Source organism: Nerophis lumbriciformis, linkage group LG29, assembly GCF_033978685.3.
Source record: "Nerophis lumbriciformis linkage group LG29, RoL_Nlum_v2.1, whole genome shotgun sequence".
NCBI classification, from domain to species: domain Eukaryota; kingdom Metazoa; phylum Chordata; class Actinopteri; order Syngnathiformes; family Syngnathidae; genus Nerophis; species Nerophis lumbriciformis.
The window spans coordinates 5,655,304-5,682,973 of NC_084576.2; the positions used below are offsets into that span (position 1 = coordinate 5,655,304).

At 41.8% G+C, this 27,670-nt stretch overlaps 1 protein-coding gene across 1 annotated transcript in view; it reads right to left on the reverse strand.

Annotated features, from left to right (window-relative positions):
- Positions 1-1,044: 1,044 nt before the first annotated feature.
- Positions 1,045-27,670, reverse strand: part of atrn (attractin) — a 323,662-nt gene continuing 297,036 nt past the window's right edge. Inside the window, exons 28-29 of the mRNA XM_061925143.1 lie at positions 11,797-11,911; positions 1,045-1,948 (exon numbers count right to left, since the gene is read on the reverse strand). Coding sequence (XP_061781127.1) covers positions 1,824-1,948; positions 11,797-11,911 — 240 coding nt within the window. The 3' untranslated portion in view covers positions 1,045-1,823. The remainder of the gene's footprint in view (positions 1,949-11,796; positions 11,912-27,670) is intronic.

The window sequence follows — 27,670 nt, forward strand, 5'->3', positions numbered from 1 at the left end:
TTGGGTTATGACCGAAAGGACAAGATCACGGGTACAAGCGGCCGAAATGAGTTTCCTCCGCCGGGTGGCGGGGCTCTCCCTTAGAGATAGGGTGAGAAGCTCTGTCATCCGGGGGGAGCTCAAAGTAAAGCCGCTGCTCCTCCGCATCGAGAGGAGCCAGATGAGGTGGTTCGGGCATCTGGTCAGGATGCCACCCGAGCGCCTCCCTAAGGAGGTGTTTAGGGCATGTCCGACCGGTAGGAGGCCACGAGGAAGACCCAGGACACGTTGGGAAGACTATGTCTCCCGGCTGGCCTGGGAACGCCTCGGGATCCCCCGGGAGGAGCTGGACGAAGTGACTGGGGAGAGGGAAGTCTGGGCTTCCCTGCTTAGGCTGCTGCCCCCGCGACCCGACCTCGGATAGGCGGAAGAAGATGGATGGATGGATAAACAACATATAAATGATAAATGGGTTGTACTTGTATAGCGCTTTTCTACCTTCAAGGTACTCAAAGCGCTTTGACACTACTTCCACATTTACCCATTCACAAACACATTCACACGCTGATGGAGGGAGCTGCCATGCAAGGCGCTAACCAGCACCCATCAGGAGCAAGGGTGAAGTGTCTTGCTCAGGACACAACGGACATGACGAGGTTGGTACTAGGTGGGGATTGAACCAGGGACCCTCGGGTCGCGCACGGCCACTCTTACACTGCGCCACGCCGTGCTAGCTTCACTCGCCTCAAAGAAAAATAAAATAAGGACCCAAGGCCAGCCTTACAAGAACAAGCTAGCTTTTCATAGATATTAAAAAATAAGATATTAACGTTCATGAAACTTCCGGAAGTATTGAACGTCAAGCTAGCTTCTTACGCTGGCTAGTTTCTTAAGGTGCGTTCACGCTCACCAAAAATGATAAATATCTTTAAAAACTTGAGTGTTTTTCGTCAAAAAAAAGACAAAAAAAAAACAACAAGCTAGCTTCTAACGCTAGCTGGCGGTAAGCGAAGACTGGAAGGTTGAATAACAAACGTCGGTGGTAAACATGCATTTGTGTGAATATAAAAGCCTTAAATCAAATGTTTAGTCAAGAAAGGTATTTCATTTGACAACTTGAAAACAACCAAGGTTTAAACAGCTAGCTGGAACAAAAACCTAGCTACTGACGCTAGCTAGCTTCTCAGGGGTGTTGCGGCTAAAAACAAGCGGCAAGTATAGTGTAGATCTTTTTTTTTAAATTAAAAAAACCTGTTCAGTCACGCGTTGTTCTCAAAAGTTCAACTGAAATAGCGAAGTGTTCTTTGTTTTTCTAAACTCTAATAACACAAGGAAACAAGCTAGCTTCTGAGGCCTGCTAGCTGGAGGGAAAAGGACATTGTTTCAAAACACACGTACCGTAAATATAATCCAGTGTAAACGTCTTAGGGCTTCTAGTTCCAAGAGACTTCACCAAAGACCATAACGATGCTGCACCTGCAAAGAGCCTGTTGGAACTCCACGATCGCCATGGTTACGAGGGTGGCGCCACTTGAACCGGACTCAAGTAGCCAACATGCGGCGCAGGGGGGCGGGGCATGGTGTGTGTTCACATAAAGCGCAAAGGAGACAAAAAAACAAGTTAAATAATAAAAATGATGAGATGAGATCTCTTCTAGCAGCAACGCCGCCTCAACAAGACGGTTTAAATGTCTCTTTTCGGGGTGGGGGGGGCTCAGGCTTGGTGTATCATTCGCTTTGAGGGGGGTGGGGCTAACGTTCCCTCTAAGGACATCCATCAAGGTCCTGACTTTTCCAGTCACAGCCTCCCAGCATGCACCTCTTCCTGAAGGGGAGGGGGGGAGTCAGATGCAGGTGGAGGGTTGGGCGCTGGGCGGGTGCTTGCGGTTCCTCAGCGCTCCCGACTTGTCCTTGTAGCCCACGCACATCTGCTGAGACACGTCCACCAGTGCGCTTGCCACAGCCAGACCTGGGACAAGGACGTCGTCATATGTTAGCGTTGCTAACCCAGTTAAAGAAGGAGACAAATGATACAACAAGTTAAAGAAGGAAACATGAGGGATGGACCAAGTTAAGAAGGATGGACCAAGTCAAAGAAGGAAACACAAAGGACGGTCCAAGTTAAAGAAAAATACATACATGATGGACCAAGTTAAAGAAGGAAACATGAGAGATGAACCAAGTTAAAGAAGGAAACACAAAGGATGGACCTTGTTAAAGAAGGATGCACCATGTTAAAGAAGGAAACATGAGGGATGGACCAAGTTAAGAAGGATGGACCAAGTCAAAGAAGGAAACACAAAGGACGGTCCAAGTTAAAGAAAAATACATACATGATGGACCAAGTTAAAGAAGGAAACATGAGAGATGAACCAAGTTAAAGAAGGAAACACAAAGGATGGACCTTGTTAAAGAAGGATGGACCAGGTTGAAGAAGGAAACACAAAGGATGGACCAAGTTAAAGAAAAATACATAAATGATGGACCAAGTTAAAAAAGGAAACACAAAGGATGGACCAAGTTAAAGAAAAATACATAAATGATGGCCCAAATAAAGAAGGAAACACGAAGGATGGACCAAGTTAAGAAGGATGGACCAAGTCAAAGAAGGAAACACAAAGGACGGTCCAAGTTAAAGAAAAATACATACATGATGGACCAAGTTAAAGAAGGAAACATGAGCGATGAACCAAGTTAAAGAAGGAAACACAAAGGATGGACCTTGTTAAAGAAGGATGCACCATGTTAAAGAAGGAAACATGAGGGATGGACCAAGTTAAGAAGGATGGACCAAGTCAAAGAAGGAAACACAAAGGACGGTCCAAGTTAAAGAAAAATACATACATGATGGACCAAGTTAAAGAAGGAAACATGAGAGATGAACCAAGTTAAAGAAGGAAACACAAAGGATGGACCTTGTTAAAGAAGGATGGACCAGGTTGAAGAAGGAAACACAAAGGATGGACCAAGTTAAAGAAAAATACATAAATGATGGACCACGTTAAAGAAGGAAACACAAAGGACGGTCCAAGTTAAAGAAAAATACATACATGATGGACCAAGTTAAAGAAGGAAACATGAGAGATGAACCAAGTTAAAGAAGAAAACACAAAGGATGGACCTTGTTAAAGAAGGATGGACCAAGTTAAAGAAGGAAACACAAAGGATGGACCAAGTTAAAGAAAAATACATAAATGATGGACAAAGTTAAAAAAGGAAACACAAAAGATGGACCAGGTTAAAGAAGGATGGACCAAGTTAAAGAAGGAAACATGAGGGATGGACCAAGTTAAAGAAAAATACATGAATGATGGACAAAGTTAAAAAAGGAAACACAAAGAATGGACCAAGTTAAAGGAAAATACATGAAGGATGGATCAAGTTAAAGGAGGATACATGAGGGATGAACCAAGTTAAAGAAGAAGACACAAATGATACAACAAATTAAAGGACGAAACATGAGGGATGGACCAAGTTAAAGAAGGAAACATGAGGGATGGACCAAGTTAAGAAGGATGGACCAAGTCAAAGAAGGAAACACAAAGGACGGTCCAAGTTAAAGAAAAATACATACATGATGGACCAAGTTAAAGAAGGAAACATGAGAGATGAACCAAGTTAAAGAAGGAAACACAAAGGATGGACCTTGTTAAAGAAGGATGGACCAGGTTGAAGAAGGAAACACAAAGGATGGACCAAGTTAAAGAAAAATACATAAATGATGGACCAAGTTAAAGAAGGAAACACAAAGGACGGTCCAAGTTAAAGAAAAATACATACATGATGGACCAAGTTAAAGAAGGAAACATGAGAGATGAACCAAGTTAAAGAAGGAAACACAAAGGATGGACCTTGTTAAAGAAGGATGGACCAAGTTGAAGAAGGAAACACAAAGGATGGACCAAGTTAAAGAAAAATACATAAATGATGGACCAAGTCAAAGAAGGAAACACAAAGGACGGTCCAAGTTAAAGAAAAATACATACATGATGGACCAAGTTAAAGAAGGAAACATGAGCGATGAACCAAGTTAAAGAAGGAAACACAAAGGATGGACCTTGTTAAAGAAGGATGCACCATGTTAAAGAAGGAAACATGAGGGATGGACCAAGTTAAGAAGGATGGACCAAGTCAAAGAAGGAAACACAAAGGACGGTCCAAGTTAAAGAAAAATACATACATGATGGACCAAGTTAAAGAAGGAAACATGAGAGATGAACCAAGTTAAAGAAGGAAACACAAAGGATGGACCTTGTTAAAGAAGGATGGACCAAGTTGAAGAAGGAAACACAAAGGATGGACCAAGTTAAAGAAAAATACATAAATGATGGACCAAGTCAAAGAAGGAAACACAAAGGACGGTCCAAGTTAAAGAAAAATACATACATGATGGACCAAGTTAAAGAAGGAAACATGAGAGATGAACCAAGTTAAAGAAGGAAACACAAAGGATGGACCTTGTTAAAGAAGGATGGACCAAGTTAAAGAAGGAAACACAAAGGATGGACCAAGTTAAAGAAAAATACATAAATGATGGACCAAGTTAAAAAAGGAAACACAAAGGATGGACCAAGTTAAAGAAAAATACATAAATGATGGCCCAAATAAAGAAGGAAACACGAAGGATGGACCAAGTTAAAGAAAAATACATACATGATGGACCAAGTTAAAGAAGGAAACATGAGAGATGAACCAAGTTAAAGAAGGAAACACAAAGGATGGACCTTGTTAAAGAAGGATGGACCAAGTTAAAGAAGGAAACACAAAGGATGGACCAAGTTAAAGAAAAATACATAAATGATGGACCAAGTTAAAGAAGGAAACACAAAGGACGGTCCAAGTTAAAGAAAAATACATAAATGATGGCCCAAATAAAGAAGGAAACACGAAGGATGGACCAAGTTAAAGAAAAATACATAAATGTCGGACCAATTTAAAGAAGGAGACATGAAGGATGGACCAAGTTAAAGAAGGAGACACAACTGATACAACAGGTTAAAGAGGAAACATGAAGGATGAACCAAGTTAAATAAAAATACATGAATGACGGACCAAGTTGAAGAAGGAGACATGAATGATGGACCAAGTTAAAGGTGGATACATGAGGGATGGGCCAAGTTAAAGAAGTATACATAAATGATGGACCAAGTTAAAGAAGGAAACACAAAGGACGGTCCAAGTTAAAGAAAAATACATACATGATGGACCAAGTTAAAGAAGGAAACATGAGAGATGGACCAAGTTAAAGAAGGAAACACAAAGGATGGACCTTGTTAAAGAAGGATGGACCAAGTTGAAGAAGGAAACACAAAGGATGGACCAAGTTAAAGAAAAATACATAAATGATGGACCAAGTTAAAGAAGGAAACACAAAGGACGGTCCAAGTTAAAGAAAAATACATACATGATGGACCAAGTTAAAGAAGGAAACATGAGAGATGAACCAAGTTAAAGAAGGAAACACAAAGGATGGACCTTGTTAAAGAAGGATGGACCAAGTTAAAGAAGGAAACACAAAGGATGGACCAAGTTAAAGAAAAATACATAAATGATGGACCAAGTTAAAAAAGGAAACACAAAGGATGGACCAAGTTAAAGAAAAATACATACATGATGGACCAAGTTAAAGAAGGAAACATGAGAGATGAACCAAGTTAAAGAAGGAAACACAAAGGATGGACCTTGTTAAAGAAGGATGGACCAAGTTAAAGAAGGAAACACAAAGGATGGACCAAGTTAAAGAAAAATACATAAATGATGGACAAAGTTAAAAAAGGAAACACAAAAGATGGACCAGGTTAAAGAAGGATGGACCAAGTTAAAGAAGGAAACATGAGGGATGGACCAAGTTAAAGAAAAATACATGAATGATGGACAAAGTTAAAAAAGGAAACACAAAGAATGGACCAAGTTAAAGGAAAATACATGAAGAATGGATCAAGTTAAAGGAGGATACATGAGGGATGAACCAAGTTAAAGAAGAAGACACAAATGATACAACAAATTAAAGGACGAAACATGAGGGATGGACCAAGTTAAAGAAGGAAACATGAGGGATGGACCAAGTTAAAGGAGGATACATGAGGCATGGACCAAGTTAAAGAAGGAGACAACTGATACGACACGTTAAAGAGGAAACATGAAGGATGGACCAAGTTAAAAAAAGAAGACACAAAAAATACGTTAAAGGAGTAAACACAAATGATACAAGTTAAAGGAGGATACACAAGAATGGACCTGGTAAAGAAGGAAACATGAGGGATGGACCAAGTTAAAGAAGGACACGAGGGATGGACCAAGTTAAAGAAGGAGACACAAATGATGGACCAAGTTCAAGAAAAATACATAAATGATGGACCAAGTTAAAGAAGGAGACATGAAGGATGGACCAAGTTATAGAAGGAGACATGAAGGATGGACCAAGTTAAAGAAGGAGACATGAGGGATGGACCAAGTTAAAGAAGAAGACACAAATGGATACAACAAGTTTAAGAAGAAACATGAAGGATGGACCAAGTTAAAGAAAAATACATCAATGATGGACCAAGTTAAAGAGGGAGACATGAAGGATGGACCAAGTTAAAGAAGGAGACAACTAATACAACAAGTTAAAGAAAGAGACACAAATGATAGACCAAGTTAAAGAGGAAACATGAGGGATGCGCCAAGTAAAATAAGGAAACATGAAGGATGCACCAAGTTAAAGAAGGAAACATGAAGGATGTACCAAGTTAAAGAAAGGATGATGATGGATGAAAGACGATGGAGTTGTAATCATTGAATCAGACACAAGAGGAAGACAACAGATATTTCTTCTGATCAACCAAGTTCAAGAAGGAGACATGAAGGACCAAGGCAAACAAGAAGACATGAAGGATCGACAGAATTAAAGAGGTACCCATTAAAGGAGTCATATTTACAATGTATTTCTTACATTAAAACCCTTCCTTGTGGTCTACATAACATGTAATGGTCACAATGTTGCATAGATGATGTTTTACAGACCATCTTCAAGTCACTTACTGAGTCGCTTCAGGATGCGCCGTTTTGTGAGCGGTCTTATTTATATGTTCAACTGAGTATTCTCCTGCCATGTTGTAGTTCTTAGCGCTTCCATGTGGGATAGAAGTTAGAACTCTATGCTACTTTGTATTAAAAAATGGCAGCAGCGGAGGATTCATGTGCATGTACGAGCCAGTCTGCCCCACAACAAGAGGATAAAGGAACTTATTGAGTACAATGGCGGACATGTCAAATATCTGCTGATGTCAAACGTCGAGTTGGGCAAATTACGAATGGCTCGTTTGGAGGAATTGTGAGGGAAGACAAGATTGTTGGCAACTACTTAAATTAAAAAAGGAGACACAGACCACGACAAAGAAGAGAATGGGGAGAAAGAAGAAAACCAGATCAACAAGGGAAAATATTAAGGGAACAAAACGGGATGGATGTAAAACGGAGGAAGAAATAAAAGAATGTACAAGTCAGGAAGTGAAAAGAAACGAGAGAAAGGTAACAAGTGATGAAGGAGGAGAAAAGTTGCCGTGGTCACAATGTCATGATCTGGTTATGAAAGTATGGACATCACCCAACAGGATACAGCAGGAAACAGGAAGTAAACAGGAAGGCGAAGCATTCTAAAGTGGGCGGGGCCTTAGGTTGCACGTAGAGTTAAGAAGAATGGAGAATGCTGCAGTGTGTCGCGCGCACACACACACACACACACACACACACACACACACACACACACACACACACACACACACACACACACACACACACACACACACACACACACACTATTGTATTTGTTACCTTCTTGAGACCTCCGAAGAATGCCTACCAGAGGTGTGGACTCGAGTCACATGACTTGGACTCGAGTCAGACTCGAGTCATGAATTTGATGACTTTAGACTCGACTTGACAAAATGTAAAAAGACTTGCAACTCGACTTAGACTTTAACATCAATGACTTGTGACTTCACTTGGACTTGAGCCTTTTGAATTGACATGACTTGACATGACTTGCTACTTTCCCCAAAACCCAAAGATGAAAAAGTTATTCGGGAGCGCTCCGTATTTTTCATTGTGTACTTGTCTATCAGCGTTGCGTGTGTCAGCTGGTGTGGTCTCAGTACAACAGCCAATCAAATTAGATCTACTTTGTTGTCATCACACAGCATTCATCCAATCAAATTGCAGGACAACCAACGAAGAAGACATGTCCAAACCACACGCCAGTGAACAAAAAATGATACCTAAAATAATTTTGTTTGGGTATAAAAATTACAAGGTGGTCAACACAAAACGGTTTGCAGTATGCAACACATGCGGTTTGAAAATTACTGATGGAGAGGCAACAACTTCCAACTTCGTCCGGCATTTGAAGTTGCACAAAGAACGGTAAGTTTTGAATGTAAGATAACGTTTATTGGCTAAGTAACGTGACTTTTATTTGCTGTGTAGTTAAATCAGAGAGGCTGTAAACTCACTGCTAACGTTATAACGTTATTGCAAACACGGGAATCTGTTGCAGTTCACTACATTATTCATACTTTTTGTTCAGTGATTTTTTTAAGCAGGGTTACGTTAGTCAATATATCACACGTAACGTTAGACGGCGGTCAGCAGCACCGCGTATTTTAGCCACCTAAAAAAAGACAAAAATAGTAAAATAAAGGTCAGTTAAAATGTATACTATATTATGAATATGTGTACCGTTTTAGCTAGCTTTCTGACATACTGTTGGTTGTTTACCTCAGTGGTCCCCAACCACCGGGCCGCGGCCCGGTACTGGTCCGTGGATCGATTGGTATCGGGCCGCACAAGACATAATTTTTTTTTTCTTTCTTTTTTTAATTAAATCAACATAAAAAACACAAGATACACTTACAAGTAGTGCACCAACCCAAAACAACTCTCTCCCCCCTTTTGTTCTGGGCATTGAACATGAAGACTCTTCCTTCACTGTTCCGAGTGGCCATGAGAGTCTTGGCAGTGCCTGCCTCCAGTGCTCCAGTGGAGCGAGTTTTCAGCCATGGTGGCATCATACTACGCCCCCATCGTGCACAAATGACTGACAGACTCTTGGCTAATTTGGTCTTTTGCAAATGCAATGCAGCATAGGGCCCTGACATATAAAAAGTATAACTTTTTTGTTATGTTCACGTATATGTCATGTTTTTTCAATGTTAACACTTTTGTACAAATAAGTACATTTGCACTTTATTTTTCAATGTGTTTGTTCTGTAAAGGAATGAGTTAATGTTTAAAATGACTGGTTAATAGTGCTATTATAAAGTGCAATGTCAGCACAATTTTCTTTCCTGCAATTTAAAATGCACTTGTTTTAATAAATGAATACAGCGTTTGAAAAGCCTACACAATCTGTGTTAATATATTAGTCTGTGGTTAAAAGGACTTGAAAAGACTCGAAACTCAAAATGCAGGACTTAGGACTTGACTTGAGACTTTCCAGTGTTGACTTTGGACTTGACTCGGGGCTTGCCTGTCTTGACTCGGGACTTGAATCGGACTTGAGGGCAAAGACTTGAGACTTACTTGTGACTTGCAAAACAATGACTTGGTCCCACCTCTGATGCCTACCTCTTTAGGACCACCCTTTCTAGATATATAAAAATTTGTATTTACAACATTAATAATATATACATACAATGCAAATAAAAAAAAAAAAGCTTTTATTTATTTTAAAAAACATTTTTTTGTAATTGTTTTTTAATCTTCAAGTGTACGCCGCCTTCCACCTGATTGTAGCTGAGATAGGCTCCAGCGCCCCCCGCGACCCCGAAGGGAATAAGCGGTAGAAAATGGATGGATGGATGGATTATTTATTTCAAGTTTTTACAGTATGTCTCTATATACAGTGGGGCAAAAAAGTATTTAGTCAGCCACCAATTGTGCAAGTTCTCCCACTTAAAATGATGACAGAGGTCTGTAATTTTCATCATAGGTACACTTCAACTGTGAGAGACAGAATGTGAAAAAAAAATCCAGGAATTCACATTGTAGGATTTTTAAAGAATTTATTTGTAAATGATGGTGGAAAATAAGTATTTGGTCAATAACAAAAATTCAACTCAATACTTTGTAATATAACCTTTGTTGGCAATAACAGAGGTCAAACGATTACTATAGGTCTTTATCAGGTTTGCACACACAGTAGCTGGTATTTTGGCCCATTCCTCCATGCAGATCTTCTCGAGAGCAGTGATGTTTTGGGGCTGTCGCTGAGCAACACAGACTTTCAACTCCCTCCACAGATTTTCTATGGGGTTGAGGTCTGGAGACTGGCTAGGCCACTCCAGGACTTTCAAATGCTTCTTACGGAGCCACTCGTTCGTTGCCCGGGCAGTGTGTTTGGGATCATTGTCATGCTGGAAGACCCAGCCACGTTTCATCTTCAAAGCTTTCACTGATGAAAGGAGGTTTTGGCTCAAAATCTCACGATACATGGCCCCATTCATTCTTTCCTTAACACGGTTCAGTCGGCCTGTCCCCTTAGCAGAAAAACAGCCCCAAAGCATGATGTTTCCACCCCCATGCTTCACAGTAGGTATGGTGTTCTTGGGATGCAACTCAGTATTCTTCTTCCTCCAAACACGACGAGTTGAGTTGATACCAAAAAGTTCTATTTTGGTTTCATCTGACCACATGACATTCTCCCAATCCTCTGCTGTATCATCCATGTGCTCTCTGGCAAACTTCAGACGGGCCTGGACATGCACTGGCTTAAGCAGGGGGACACATCTGGCACTGCAGGATTTGATTCCCTGTCGGCGTAGTGTGTTACTGATGGTAACCTTTGTTACTTTGGTCCCAGCTCTCTGCTGGTCATTCACCAGGTCCCCCCGTGTGGTTCTGGGACTTTTGCTCACTGTTCTCATGATCATTTTGACCCCACGGGATGAGATCCTGCGTGGAGCCCCAGATCGAGGGAGATTATCAGTGGTCTTGTATGTCTTGCATTTTCTGATAATTGCTCCCACAGTTGATTTTTTCACACCAAGCTGCTTGCCTATTGTAGATTCACTCTTCACAGTCTGGTGCAGGTCTACAATTCTTTTCCTGGTGTCCTTTGACAGCTCTTTGGTCTTGCCATAGTGGAGTTTGGAGTCTGACTGTTTGAGGCTGTGGACAGGTGTCTTTTATACAGATAACAAGTTCAAACAGGTGCCATTAATACAGGTAACAAGTGGAGGACAGAAGAGCTTCTTAAAGAAGAAGTTACAGGTCTGTGAGAGCCAGAGATCTTCCTTGTTTGAAGTGACCAAATACTTATTTTCCACCATAATTTACAAATACATTTTTTAAAATTCCTACAATGTGAATTCCTGGATTTTTTTTTCACATTCTGTCTCTCACAGTTGAAGCGTACCTATGATGAAAATTACAGACCTCTGTCATCATTTTAAGTGGGAGAACTTGCACATTCGGTGGCTGACTAAATACTTTTTTGCCCCACTGTAGATAGTTATTTTTTTCAAATGTATTTCTTACACACACTTGTTATTACATATGTTGGCCAGAGGGGGAGTACTTCAAATTTTTTACACAAACTTATTATTTCATATATTAACCAGAGGGGGAGCACTTTTAAAACCGACACACAGTCAATTTGGAAAAATCCCTCTTTTTTGGGACCACCCTAATTTTGATAGATTTCACTACCAGGGGTGCAAATGAGACATTATCTATTAGATGCAATGGTACTATTCCTTGTTGTCTCAAGAAGGGTAGAAATACAAAAACACACACACACACACACACACGTACACACGCACAAAGAGATAACCTTACCCGACTGCCCTGGGGGGGGAATGCCCCCACTGCCCCGCGGCAGACGTACAAAGATGGAGAGCACAGCAGCTTTGTTGCCAAAACATGGCTCCAAGGCGATGGGCTTGGGGACAGACTGTGGAGGGAGAGAGAGAAGAATCACTGCTGTAAGGATATTAGACGGGAGTGTGTGTGTGTCAGATCAAGAAGGCAATGATATGACCCAGTTTACACCTCCCATCTCTGCTGAGGTTTACCTTTACCAGCAGCTGGGACCGCCCCTCAAAGACCTGGATTATGTCTGTGCACTTCATGCAAGACCAACCTCCAACAATCCACTTAGTCTGTATACCGCAAATTCCGGCCTACTTTTTTCCTACACTTTGAATCCTGTGGCTTACAGAATGGCGCAGCCAATTTATAGATTTTTGTGTTCACTGACAGCCGTAATAAAAATAGTTTCAAAACAACAACAACAACAGGCAAATTAATTGAGAAGGTGTTTTAGTGTTTGTGCTACGGCAACATCTTTTGGACAAATGTGTGTTCTTCCATTTAGTGCTTTTAAATCGGAAGTAGACTGTCATTCAGTCTTTTAGCCGTCTACAGCGTTTCTATTTTTCATTCATCAATCCAAGTCACGTTTGTAAGTTTTACAATATAACTAAAACAATTCCTACTTACTAAACCGTCCCATGTGTGACGTCTGTAGGAGTGTTTTCAGGCATATTTGTACATGCTATCGTAAAGTGATGACGCTAGCGTTGTTAGCATTCACTAATATGCTAATAGATTTATGAGTGTCTGTGTAAGTATTAACTTATTTTTCACAAATTCTTCAGTAAATTCACCAAAAACTTTACCGTGGAGTTATTAAGTCTGTTTAGCTGACTGGAGAGATAGCTTGCGCAGCTAGTGGGTCCATGACAATGACTTCTGTTTTGTTTGACCAGCCGTTTTACAGACACCGTTTGGAAACAATTAAGGTATGTAAATAAACATTTATAAAATATTTCTGTGTAAATAACTAATTTCACAACATATATGTCTGTAGGTTATAATCCAGTGTAGCCAATATATGGAAAAATATTATTTTCTTTTAAAATTTTGTGGGTGTGACTTACCTGTGTGCTCTATTGTCCAGAAAATACAATATCTACAGTGGGCAGGAAATAAACATTCGCTGATTTGTAAGTTCACCCCCTTATAAAGATATATACACTATAGTTTTACTGCAACAAAAAGACCAAATGTAAAAAAACCAAAAAAAACATGAAACGTTAGATATGAATTTGGATTTTGTCGAGAGAAATAAATATTTGATCCTTTACCAGACAGCATTTCTACTTGCATGGGTTCTCCATTAATCACTCCAAGCAACGTTTGTAAATTCTACAATATAACTAAAACAGTTCTTACTTACTAAACCGTCACTTGTGTGATGTCTGTAGGAGTATATTCATGCATCATTAGCTAATATGCTAACACGTTTACGAGTGCCTGTGTTAGAATTATTAGCTGTGAAACTGAAACATATTGTTCCATGACGATGACTTCTGTTTTGTTTGATCAGCCGTTTTACTGCCGTGCTACAGACACCGTTTGGAAACAATTAAGGTATGTAAATAAACATTTATAAAATATTTCTGTGTAAATAACTAATTTCACAACATATATGTCTGTAGGTTATAATCCAGTGCAGCTAATATATGGAAAAATATTATTTTCTTTTAAAATTTTGTGGGTGTGACTTACCTGTGTGCTCTATTGTCCAGAAAATACAATATCTACAGTGGGCAGGAAATAAACATTCGCTGATTTGTAAGTTCACCCCCTTATAAAGATATATACACTATAGTTTTACTGCAACAAAAAGACCAAATGTAAAAAAAACAAAAAAACCATGAAACGTTAGATATGAATTTGATCCTTTACCAGACAGCATTTCTACTTGCATGGGTTCTCCATTAATCACTCCAAGCAACGTTTGTAAATTCTACAATATAACTAAAACAGTTCTTACTTACTAAACCGTCACTTGTGTGATGTCTGTAGGAGTATATTCATGCATCATTAGCTAATATGCTAACACGTTTACGAGTGCCTGCGTTAGAATTATTAGCTGTGAAACTGAAACATATTGTTCCATGACGATGACTTCTGTTTTGTTTGACCAGCCGTTTTACTGCCGTGTTACAGACACCGTTTGGAAACAATTAAGGTATGTAAATAAACATTTATAAAATATTTCTGTGTAAATAACTAATTTCACAACATATATGTCTGTAGGTTATAATCCAGTGCAGCTAATATATGGAAAAATATTATTTTCTTTTAAAATTTTGTGGGTGTGACTTACCTGTGTGCTCTATTGTCCAGAAAATACAATATCTACAGTGGGCAGGAAATAAACATTCGCTGATTTGTAAGTTCACCCCCTTATAAAGACATATACACTATAGTTTTACTGCAACAAAAAGACCAAATGTAAAAAAAACAAAAAAAACATGAAACGTTAGATATGAATTTGGATTTTGTCGAGAGAAATAAATATTTGATCCTTTACCAGACAGCATTTCTACTTGCATGGGTTCTCCATTAATCACTCCAAGCAACGTTTGTAAATTCTACAATATAACTAAAACAGTTCTTACTTACTAAACCGTCACTTGTGTGATGTCTGTAGGAGTATATTCATGCATCATTAGCTAATATGCTAACACGTTTACGAGTGCCTGTGTTAGAATTATTAGCTGTGAAACTGAAACATATTGTTCCATGACGATGACTTCTGTTTTGTTTGACCAGCCGTTTTACTGCCGTGTTACAGACACCGTTTGGAAACAATTAAGGTGTGTAAATAAACATTTACAAAACATTTTTGCAACGTATATGTCTGCGGCTTATAATCCGGTGCGGCTAATATATGGAAATATATAATTTTTCTTTTAAAACTTTGTGGGTGCGGCCGAGGTCTGGAAAATACGGTACTTTATTAAACATACCTAAATAACAGCGGCGGGCCGTGCGTTTCCCGCCGAGACCTTCAGTGATGTCTGACTTCAAAGATTACCTCTCAAAATACCGTCATTTATGTCACCACATGACCATTGCTGGAGAAATACTATACAGAAACACATTTGCGCCCTACTGCCCATTGAAGCACCTCAACAGTGTACAAAACGGGTTACTTTCTGGCACATTTAAAAAATAAATAAACCTGCATCAGCAATTAAAACATATCTTATGTGGTACTGTCAAAATTAAAATTGCAAAAAACATATTAAACGTGAAAAAAAATAAAGAAATAAGATATTTGAACTCGCAATTTGTAGCACACATTTGACGCCGTGATTTCTGGTTATGTTAGGCCAGCAGAGAAGGTCTTGATGGCCCTGACGGCACACCACTGCTAAATAATCAATATTTAGTCATTTGTCCATCGATTCAGCATCTTCCACTTTCAAATGGTGATGCATTAAACAATTATTCCCACCTCTAATCCCAACTGTCGGACATGAATTGAGAGAAAGAAAGAACATTGTGTTTTGAGGTTGTTGTTGTTCTTTCTCCACACCAAGTCACTTCTTACTTTGGATCAAATACTCCAAATACAAATTAATGTACAACTTGACAAAATGAGCAGGGGTCAAATACTTATGTTCCCTACTGTCGCCTTCTTCACACACAGATCCTTTTTGTGTTGTTTTATCTCCTGTCGCCGGTTACCGTATTTTCCGCACTATAAGGCGCACCGGATTATTAGCCGCACCTTCAATGAATGGCATATTTCATAACTTTGTCCACCAATAAGCCGCCCCGGACTATAAGCCGCGCCTACGCTGCGCTAAAGGGAATGTCAAAAAAACAGTCAGATAGGTCAGTCAAACTTTAATAATATATTGAAAACCAGCGTTCTAACAACTCTGTCCCAAAATGTACGCAAATGTGCAATCACAAACATAGTAAAATTCAAAATAGTGCAGAGCAATAGCAACATAATGTTGCTCGAACGTTAATGTCACAACACACAAAATAAACATAGCGCTCACTTTCTGAAGTTATTCTTCATTCGTAAATCCTTCGCCTTCGGTGTCCGAAGTGAAAAGTTGGGCAAATGTGAGATCCAAAATGGCCGGTTCCGTCTCGTCGAAGTCATCGGAGTCAGTGTCACTGTTCAGCAGTTCTGTGAATCCTGCCTTCCGGAAAGCTCGGACCACAGTTGTGACCGAAATATCTGCCCAGGCATTTACGATCCACTGGCAGATGTTGGCGTCGTCTGGCGCTGCCTCCCTGTCTTAGTGAATGTGTGTTCGCCTTCGGTCATCCATTGTTCCCACGCAGTTAGCAGTCTAGCTTCGAATGCCCTGTTGACACCAATATCTAGCGGCTGGAGGTCTTTTGTCAATCCACCCGGAATGACGGCGAGTATTGAATTAAGCGCGTAAGCGTGTCTCTTAATGTGATGTTATGAGCTAGCAAATATAACAACTACACTACCCAGCATGCAACGATAGTTACGAGCATGCGCAGTAGCCCTGAGAAGCGTTGTTGTATGCTGGCAGTTAGAATGTGGTTATGAGCACGCTGTGAGTAAACGTTGAGAACTCAGTTAACACGCCTCGTCTGCATTATTTATAATTAGACAGACAACACACTTAATTGGAGCCATTTTGGGGTCTTTACATAAACACACAAATGGAAATGAAACGTCACATATCCCAGCATGCACCGCGCGCTTCTTCTTCTTCCGGGGGCGGGTGGTTGCTTACAGTACAAGAAGAAGCGCTTCCTGTTCTATGGGGGCGGGTGCTTACCTTGGCGGTTGCTTGCGTAGAAGAAGAAGCGCTTCCTGCTCTACCGGGAAAAAAGATGGCGGCTGTTTACCGAAGTTGCGAGAACGAAACTTTATGAAAATTAATCTTAATATTTATCCATATATAAAGCGCACCGGGTTAAAAGCCGCACTGTCAGCTTTTGAGTAAATTTGTGGTTTTTAGGTGCGGCTAATGGTGCGGAAAATACGGTATTGTCGTTGTTTGATGGTAATTTCCTGGTGTTAGATAGCTTCACGACACTTGGTCCACATGTACAGTATGTGTGCAGACCCCCCCGGGAGCTGACAGGGGGCTAAAAGGGTTCAGATGGAGACAAATGGTGGGAACGACTCGCCCGCTGGAAACCCAGTAGTCACACACACACACACACACACACACAGATATTTTCCATGCTGACAAGGTTACATTTTAACGATTAATCACCACTCTGGCATGCTGAGGTCGTTCCAGACCATCAGAAGCGGCGACCCATATGTACCAGGGGTGTGGGGAAAAAATCGATTTGAATTCAAATCGCGATTCTCACGTTGTACGATTCAGTATCGATTCTCATTTTTCAAAAATCCATTTTTATTTATTTATTTTAAATTAATCAATCCAACAAAACAATACACAGTAGAGATGCGCGGTTTGCGGACACAACCGCGGAGTCCGCGGATTATCCGCGGATCGGGCGGATGAAATTAAAAAAAATAAGATTTTATCCGCGCGCGGGTCGGGTCGGGTGGATTAATTAGATATATATATACAGGTAAAAGCCAGTAAATTAGAATATTTTGAAAAACTTGATTTATTTCAGTAATTGCATTCAAAAGGTGTAACTTGTACATTATATTTATTCATTGCACACAGACTGATGCATTCAAATGTTTATTTCATTTAATTTTGATGATTTGAAGTGGCAACAAATGAAAATCCAAAATTCCGTGTGTCACAAAATTAGAATATTACTTAAGGCTAATACAAAAAAGGGATTTTTAGAAATGTTGGCCAACTGAAAAGTATGAAAATGAAAAATATGAGCATGTGCAATACTCAATACTTGGTTGGAGCTCCTTTTGCCTCAATTACTGCGTTAATGCGGCGTGGCATGGAGTCGATGAGTTTCTGGCACTGCTCAGGTGTTATGAGAGCCCAGGTTGCTCTGATAGTGGCCTTCAACTCTTCTGCGTTTTTGGGTCTGGCATTCTGCATCTTCCTTTTCACAATACCCCACAGATTTTCTATGGGGCTAAGGTCAGGGGAGTTGGCGGGCCAATTTAGAACAGAAATACCATGGTTCGTAAACCAGGCACGGGTAGATTTTGCGCTGTGTGCAGGCGCCAAGTCCTGTTGGAACTTGAAATCTCCATCTCCATAGAGCAGGTCAGCAGCAGGAAGCATGAAGTGCTCTAAAACTTGCTGGTAGACGGCTGCGTTGACCCTGGATCTCAGGAAACAGAGTGGACCGACACCAGCAGATGACATGGCACCCCAAACCATCACCCAACCATGCAAATTTTGCATTTCCTTTGGAAATCGAGGTCCCAGAGTCTGGAGGAAGACAGGAGAGGCACAGGATCCACGTTGCCTGAAGTCTAGTGTAAAGTTTCCACCATCAGTGATGGTTTGGGGTGCCATGTCATCTGCTGGTGTCGGTCCACTCTGTTTCCTGAGATCCAGGGTCAACGCAGTCGTCTACCAGCAAGTTTTAGAGCACTTCATGCTTCCTGCTGCTGACCTGCTCTATGGAGATGGAGATTTCAAGTTCCAACAGGACTTGGCGCCTGCACACAGCGCAAAATCTATCCGTGCCTGGTTTACGGACCATGGTATTTCTGTTCTAAATTGGCCCGCCAACTCCCCTGACCTTAGCCCCATAGAAAATCTGTGGGGTATTGTGAAAAGGAAGATGCAGAATGCCAGACCCAAAAACGCAGAAGAGTTGAAGGCCACTATCAGAGCAACCTGGGCTCTCATAACACCTGAGCAGTGCCAGAAACTCATCGACTCCATGCCACGCCGCATTAACGCAGTAATTGAGGCAAAAGGAGCTCCAACCAAGTATTGAGTATTGTACATGCTCATATTTTTCATTTTCATACTTTTCAGTTGGCCAACATTTCTAAAAATCCCTTTTTTGTATTAACCTTAAGTAATATTCTAATTTTGTGACACACGGAATTTTGGATTTTCATTTGTTGCCACTTCAAATCATCAAAATTAAATGAAATAAACATTTGAATGCATCAGTCTGTGTGCAATGAATAAATATAATGTACAAGTTACACCTTTTGAATGCAATTACTGAAATAAATCAAGTTTTTCAAAATATTCTAATTTACTGGCTTTTACCTGTATATATATATATTTTTTTTTTTTTTTTTGCGGGTGGCAGTTAAACCAATTCGGAAATATATATACATAGTTAAATGTTGTTACCCACATACGAAAAACGAGCAGGCACCTGCTGCATATGCCACAACAGAAGAAAAAAAAAGAAAAGAGATGGACACTTTTACGGAGCGGAGAAGGGACGTCTCGCCGGAGTCCGGGACCGAGGCCCCTTCCCCCGAGAGGGCCCCACCGGGAGCCGTAGCTGAGGCGATCCGCGAGAAGGGCCCGACGCACGTCCAGGGTCACCACCGCGCCCACCGCACCGACACCCCGCCTCGTCCGCCTTCGCCGCGGCCGGCGTCACGCGCAGCAGGTAAGCAGCTTACCTGCCCGCCACCCCTGTTGCCGGGGGCGCGTAACAGGGGTCACTCCGCGCGCAGTGCGCTCACGAAAGGGGTGGGGCTCACCCTGGTTGATATAGAGAGCAGGACGGTGGCCATGGAAGTCGGAACCCGCTAAGGAGTGTGTAACAACCCACCTGCCGAATCAACTAGCCCTGAAAATGGATGGCGCTGGAGCGTCGGGCCCATATACCCGTCCGTCGCCGGCAGCGAGACGCGCTTGGAGGTGCGCTTAGCGCGGCTCCCATATGATTGCGCACTGGTGTGCGTCTGGGTCGTGACAGCGTGGCACGCGAAAGTCTGTGCTGCGTTGGATCAGTCTCCTTTCTTTAACAGGCAAAAGCTTTATAACCTCATTGAGGTTATAAAGCGTGCGCACCAAACACGAAGCAAGGCCATGGTGCAGGAGAACAAAGGACTTCTTTCATTTAAGGTTTGTGATAAACCATCAAACTCATTCGTTAAAAGGACTCTATAGTAATATAAAGCGAATTTTTCTGGACATTATCATGCAAGAAAAGTTTATTTTTGGGACCGCGATCACCGCGTAATGATTTTTAAAGGTTGCATGACAAACATTTAACTGTCCCATGTGATCAGCCAGTGCGATTGGAAATCCATGCTCAATTATTGCCTCCGTAAATAAAACTTCGGCATTTATCACATCCAAAGAATCTGTTTGGGCGACGAAAAACGTTGAAAGTTTTCCACTTGTATCGCTAGCAACGGCATTAGACTTGTGTTTTTTTGTCCCAACGTGGTCTTTTACATCCCTAATTCCTCCGTGTCCGATCGAAAAATCTTGTCTGCACAAGGTGCAATTCGCGTAGTTTTCACCCTTTTTTTTTTTTTAATTAATGAAAAACCCGGAATAGGTTGATGAAAACCGTACGAATTACGGGAAAACCGGAGTAGTTGGCAGGCTCACTAATGCCTTGCATCATCTATATTAGATCGGGCGGATGGCGGGCGGGTGCAGTTCTGATCAAACGTTACATCGGGTGGATGGCGGATGGTTGACGACTTTCTGACGCGGTTGCGGATGAAATAAATTGCCTATCCGCGCATCTCTAATACACAGCAATACCATAACAATGCAATCCAATTCCAAAAGCAAACCCGACCCAGCAACACTCAGAACTGCAATAAACAGAGCAATTGAGAGGAGACACAAACACGACACAGAACAAACCAAAAGTTGTGAAACAAAAATGAATATCATCAACAACAGTATCAATATTAGTTACAATTTCAACATAGCAGTGATTAAAAATCCCTCATTGACTATATCATTAGACATTAAAAAAACAAAACAGAACAATAGTGTCTCATAAGCTTGACAACACACTGTGTCCAATATTTTCACAAAGATAAAATAAGTCATATTTTCGGTTCATTTAATAGTTAAAACAAATTTACATTATTGCAATCAGTTGATAAAACATTGTCCTTTACAATTATAAAAGCTTTTTACAAAAATCTACGACTCTGCTTGCATGTCAGCGGACTGGGGTAGATCCTGCTGAAATCCTATGTATTCAATGAATAGAGAATCCTTTTGAATCAGAAAAATATCGTTTTTGAATCGAGAATCGCGTTGAATCGGAAAAAAATCGATTTATAATCGAATCGTGACCCCAAGAATCGATATTGAATCGAATCGTGGGACACCCAAAGATTTGCAGCCCTAATATGTACTTTGCACTTTAAGAGGCCTCCTAAATTGTGTTTTTTTAAAGAGCAAGTTTGTTAAAACATGTTTATGTACTGTTCTGTTTAGACCAGTTGATCTGCCGTCTCTATGCCAGGATCATTTCTGGACAGGTACCAGTCTGGAAGATGAACTAGCTGTTCCTAGTCGTGACTCTCCTATGCATACAGTCGCGATCAAAAGTTGACATACACTTGTAAAGAACATAATGTCATGGCTGTCTTGAGTTTCCAATCATTTCTACAACTCTTATTTTTTTTGTGATAGAGTGATTGGAGCTCATACTTGTTGGTCACAAAAAACATTCATGAAGTTTGGTTCTTTTATGAATTTATTATGGGTCTACTGAAAATGTGACCAAATCTGCTGGGTCAAAAGTATACATACAGCAATGTTAATATTTGCTTACATGTCCCTTGGCAAGTTTCACTGCAATAAAGCGCTTTTGGTAGCCATCCACAAGCTTCCGCTTGAATTTTTGACCACTCCTCTTGACAAAATTGGTGCAGTTCAGCTAAATGTGTTGGTTTTCTGACATGGACTTGTTTCTTCAGCATTGTCCACACGTTTAAGTCAGGACTTTGGGAAGGCCATTCTAAAACCTTAATTCTAGACTGATTTATCCATTCCTTTACCACTTTTGACATGTGTTTAGGGTCATTGTCCTGTTGGAACACCCAACTGTGTCCAAGACCCAACCTCCGGGCTGATGATTTTAGTTTGTCCTGAAGAATTTGGAAGTAATCCTCCTTTTTCATTGTCCCATTTAAAGCACCAGTTCCATTGACAGCAAAACAGGCCCAGAGCATAATACTACCACCACCATGCTTGACAGTAGGTATGGTGTTTTTGGGATTAAAGGCCTCACATTTTCTCCTCCAAACATATTGCTGGGTATTGTGGCCAAACAGCTCAATTTTTGTTTGGAGGAGAAAAGGTGAGGCCTTTAATCCCAGGAACACCAAACCTACCGTCAAGCATGGTGGTGGTAGTATTATGCTCTGGGCCTGTTTCCCTGCCAATGGAACTGGTGCTTTACAGAGAGTAAATGGGACAATGAAAAAGGAGGATTACCTCCAAATTCTTCAGGACAACTTAAAATCATCAGCCTGGAGGTTGGGTCTTGAGCGCAGTTGGGTGTTCCAACAGGACAATGACCCCAAACACACGTCAAAAGTGGTAAAGGAATGGCTAAATCAGGCTAGAATTAAGGTTTTAGAATGGCTTTCCCAAAGTCCTGACTTAAACGTGTGGACAATGCTGAAGAAACAAGTCCATGTCAGAAAACCAACCATTTTAGCTGAACTGCACCAATTTTGTCAAGAGGAGTGGTCAAAAATTCGCTTTTGGTAGCCATCCACAAGCTTCTGCTTGAATTTTTGACCACTCCTCTTGACAAAATTGGTGCATCCATCCATCCATCCATTTTCTACCGCTTATTCCCTTCGGGATCGCGGGGGGCGCTGGAGCCTATCTCAGTTACAATCGGGCGGAAGGCGGTGTACACCCTGGACAAGTCCCCGGTGCAGTTCAGCTAAATGTGTTGGTTTTCTGACATAAACTTTTTTTCTTCAGCATTGTCCACACGTTTAAGTCAGGACTTTGGAAAGGCCATTCTAAAAGCTTAATTCTAGACTGATTTATCCATTCCTTTACCACTTTTGACATGTGTTTAGGGTCATTGTCCTGTTGGAACACCCAACTGTGTCCAAGACCCAATCTCCGGGCTGATGATTTTAGGTTGTCCTGAAGAATTTGGAAGTAATCCTCCTTTTTCATTGTCCCATTTAAAGCACCAGTTCCATTGACAGCAAAACAGGCCCAGAGCATAATACTACCACCACCATGCTTGACAGTAGGTATGGTGTTTTTGGGATTAAAGGCCTCACATTTTCTCCTCCAAACATATTGCTGGGTATTGTGGCCAAACAGCTCAATTTTTGTTTGGAGGAGAAAAGGTGAGGCCTTTAATCCCAGGAACACCAAACCTACCGTCAAGCATGGTGGTGGTAGTATTATGCTCTGGGCCTGTTTCCCTGCCAATGGAACTGGTGCTTTACAGAGAGTAAATGGGACAATGAAAAAGGAGGATTACCTCCAAATTCTTCAGGACAACTTAAAATCATCAGCCTGGAGGTTGGGTCTTGAGCGCAGTTGGGTGTTCCAACAGGACAATGACCCCAAACACACGTCAAAAGTGGTAAAGGAATGGCTAAATCAGGCTAGAATTAAGGTTTTAGAATGGCTTTCCCAAAGTCCTGACTTAAACGTGTGGACAATGCTGAAGAAACAAGTCCATGTCAGAAAACCAACCATTTTAGCTGAACTGCACCAATTTTGTCAAGAGGAGTGGTCAAAAATTCGCTTTTGGTAGCCATCCACAAGCTTCTGCTTGAATTTTTGACCACTCCTCTTGACAAAATTGGTGCATCCATCCATCCATCCATTTTCTACCCCTTATTCCCTTCGGGATCGCGGGGGGCGCTGGAGCCTATCTCAGTTACAATCGGGCGGAAGGCGGGGTACACCCTGGACAAGTCCCCGGTGCAGTTCAGCTAAATGTGTTGGTTTTCTGACATAAACTTTTTTTCTTCAGCATTGTCCACACGTTTAAGTCAGGACTTTGGAAAGGCCATTCTAAAACCTTAATTCTAGCCTGATTTAGCCATTCCTTTATCACTTTTGACGTGTGTTTGGGGTCATTGTCCTGTTGGAACACCCAACTGTGCCCAAGACCCAACCTCTGGGCTGATGATTTTAGGTTGTCCTGAAGAATTTGGAAGTAATCCTCCTTTTTCATTGTCCCATTTACTCTCTGTAAAGCAGCAGTTCCATTGGCAGCAAAACAGGCCCATAGCATAATACTACCACCACCATGCTTGACGGTGGGCATGGTGTTCCTGGGATAAAAGGCATTGTGGCCAAACAGCTCAATTTTTGTATCACATGACATCACATGGACAAAGATAAGACCTTCTGGAGGAAAGTTATGTGGTCAGATGAAACAAAAATTGAGCTGTTTGGCCACAATACCCAACAATATGTTTGGAGGAGAAAAGGTGAGGCCTTTAATTCCAGGAAAACCATGCCCAGCGTCAAGCATGGTGGTGGCAGTATTATGCTCTGGGCCCGTTTTGCTGCCAATGGAACTGGTGCTTTAAATGGGAAAATTAAAAAGAAGGATTACCTCCAAATTCTTCAGGACAACCTAAAATAATCAGCCGCAGTTGGGTGTTCCAACAGGACAATGACCCCAAAACACACGTCAAAAGTGGTAAAGGAATGGCTAAATCAGGCTAGAATTAAGGTTTTAGAATGGTTCCCAAAGTCCTGACTTAAACCCTATTGGGAACATGTGAACAATGCTAAAGAAACAAGTCCATGTCAGGAAACCAACAAATTTAGCTGAACTGCACCAATTTTGTCAAGAGGAGTGGTCAAAAATTCAAGCAGAAGCTTGTGGATGGCTACCAAAAGCGCCTTATTGCAGTGAAACTTGCCAAGGGACATGTAACCAAATATTAACATTGCTGTATGTATACTTTTGACCCAGCAGATTTGCTCACATTTTCAGTAGACCCATAATAAACTCATAAAAGAACCAAACTTCATGAATGTTTTTGTGACCAACAAGTATGTGCTCCAATCACTCTATCACAAAAAATAAGAGTTATAGAAAGTGTTGGAAACTCAAGGCAGCCATGACATGATGTTCTTTACAAGTGTATGTCAACTTTTGATCCCGACTGGATCTCGGTCTACATGAAAGAAGATCCCCCTAAAACCATCTGCTGGACTCTTAAAGGAACCATTCAATGCCCGTACCCACTCGGCATCCATTGCGTTGTTTCAGTCTGGACTTTAAAGTTTTTTCCTTGCCCGGATGTGGGTTCGAACTGTGGACCAGCTCTATACTCTAGGCAGGGTCTTTGAGGGTGCATGGGAGTTTGCCCAACCAGTCTACATGTGTTTTGTGGACTTGGAGAAGGCATTCGACCGTGTCCCTCGGGAAGTCCTGTGGGGAGTGCTCAGAGAGTACGGGGTATCGGACTGTCTGATTGTGGCAGTCCGTTCCCTGTATGATCAGTGCCAGAGCTTGGTCCGCATTGCCGGTAGTAAGTCGGACACGTTTCCAGTGAGGGTTGGACTCCGCCAAGGCTGCCCTTTGTCACCGATTCTGTTCATAACTTTTATGGACAGAATTTCTAGGCGCAGTCAAGGCGTTGAGGGGATCTGGTTTGGTGGCTGCAGGATTAGGTTTCTGCTTTTTGCAGATGATGTGGTCCTGATGGCTTCATCTGGCCAGGATCTTCAGCTCTCACTGGATCGGTTTGCAGCTGAGTGTGAAGCAACTGGGATGAGAATCAGCACCTCCAAGTCCGAGTCCATGGTTCTCGCCCGGAAAAGGGTGGAGTGCCATCTCCGGGTTGGGGAGGAGATCTTGCCCCAAGTGGAGGAGTTCAAGTACCTCGGAGTCTTGTTCACGAGTGGGGGAAGAGTGGATCGTGAGATCGACAGGCGGATCGGTGCGGCGTCTTCAGTAATGCGGACGCTGTATCGATCCGTTGTGGTGAAGAAGGAGCTGAGCCGGAAGGCAAAGCTCTCAATTTACCGGTCGATCTACGTTCCCATCCTCACCTATGGTCATGAGCTTTGGGTTATGACCGAAAGGACAAGATCACGGGTACAAGCGGCCGAAATGAGTTTCCTCCGCCGGGTGGCGGGGCTCTCCCTTAGAGATAGGGTGAGAAGCTCTGTCATCCGGGAGGAGCTCAAAGTAAAGCCGCTGCTCCTCCACATCGAGAGGAGCCAGATGAGGTGGTTCGGGCATCTGGTCAGGATGCCACCCGAACGCCTCCCTAGGGAGGTGTTTAGGGCACGTCCCACCGGTAGGAGGCCGCGGGGAAGACCCAGGACACGTTGGGAAGACTATGTCTCCCGGCTGGCCTGGGAACGCCTCGGGGTCCCACAGGAAGAGCTGGACGAAGTGGCTGGGGAGAGGGAAGTCTGGGCTTCCCTGCTTAAGCTGCTGCCCCCGCGACCCGACCTCGGATAAGCGGAAGAAGATGGATGGATGGATGGACGGATGTGGGTTCAGATCAGGGCATGTCATCATGGTTTGTAAAGTCCTTTGAGGCACTTGTGATTAATATAGAAATACATTTTGATTGATTGTAAAAAAAAATTGTTTTTTTAAATGCTCAATATTTTTGTACTATCAAATGTATGCTTGGATGAGTTTGGTGTGGAAGAACTACAACAGGTGCAACTTTGGTGACCTCGTAAATGGGGCAAAAAAAAACTGAAGAGGTTTTCCATCTTATTGCTGTAAAAGACTTCATACTTTGTTTACTTCCTGTGGCTGTCCAAACACTTTTGTCTAAATGAAACATAAACCCGTAATACACAGAAAATATATATTTTTTCCTTATAGAAAATAAATGTTATTTTATTCATCTTACTTCACTCATTTCCTGTTTGAATCAAGACCCAATAAAACAAACATGACGCATGTTCCTTAACATTATTTTATTTTTCAGTTTGAAGGTTAGCGGTCAGAACTTTTCTCCTTCCCCCCCTCTCCACAAAATAACAGTTTGACTCTGAAAAACTATTTTGGCCTAATTGACTCCCATTATACCGTAAATTCCGGACTATTAACTGCTACTTTTTTCTTACACTTTGAACCCTGCGGCTTACAAGACGGTGCAGCTAATTTATGGATTATTTTTTGATGAAAGACAAAATAAAAAACTAACAACCCAATACACCTGGAAAGTGTTTTATTCTTTGTGCTACGGCGCCATCTTACGGACGAGGTGTCTTCCGCCCACGCATAGCGTTTCTACTCGTATGTATTCTTCATTCATCCCTCCAAGCAACGTTTGTAAATTTTACAATATAACCAAAACAGTTTATACACACTAAACCGTCACATGTGTGATGTCTGTAGGAGTGTTTTCATGCATCTCTGTACTTGCTAGCGTCGTTAGCCTGAGCTAATATGCCATATTTGTACGTGCTAGCGTCGTTAGCATGAGCTAATATGCCAACACGTTTACGAGGGTCTGTGTTAGTATTTTATAACTTACAACGTCATTATTTTTGTATAGTTTCAGTTTCACAAATTCCTCAGTCGATTCACTAAAACGTCACCGTGGATTTATTGAGTCCGTTTAGCTGATTTAGCAGCTACGTTGCTACGATGACTCCTGTTTTGTTTAATCAGTCACTTTACTGCCGTGTTACAGACACCGTTTGAAAACAATTAAGGTTTGTAAACAAGTAATTTTACAACGTTTATATACAGTATGCGGCTTATAGTCCGGTGCGGCTCTATGGCCTCTATGGGTGGTGAGCCCATTGGAGGGGGGACCCACGTTGCCTCTTCGGGCTGTGCCCGGCTGGGCCCCATGAGGACAGGCCCGGCCAACAGGCGCTCGCCATCGTGCCCCAACTCCGGGCTTGGCTCCAGAGGGGGGCCCCGGTGACCCGCGTCCGGGCGAGGGAAATCTGAGTCTCGGTTCTTGTATTTCCATAGAAGTCTTCGAGCTGCTCTTTGTCTGATCCCTCACCTGGACCAGTTTGTCTTGGGAGACCCTACCAGGGGGCATGGAAGCCCCCGGACA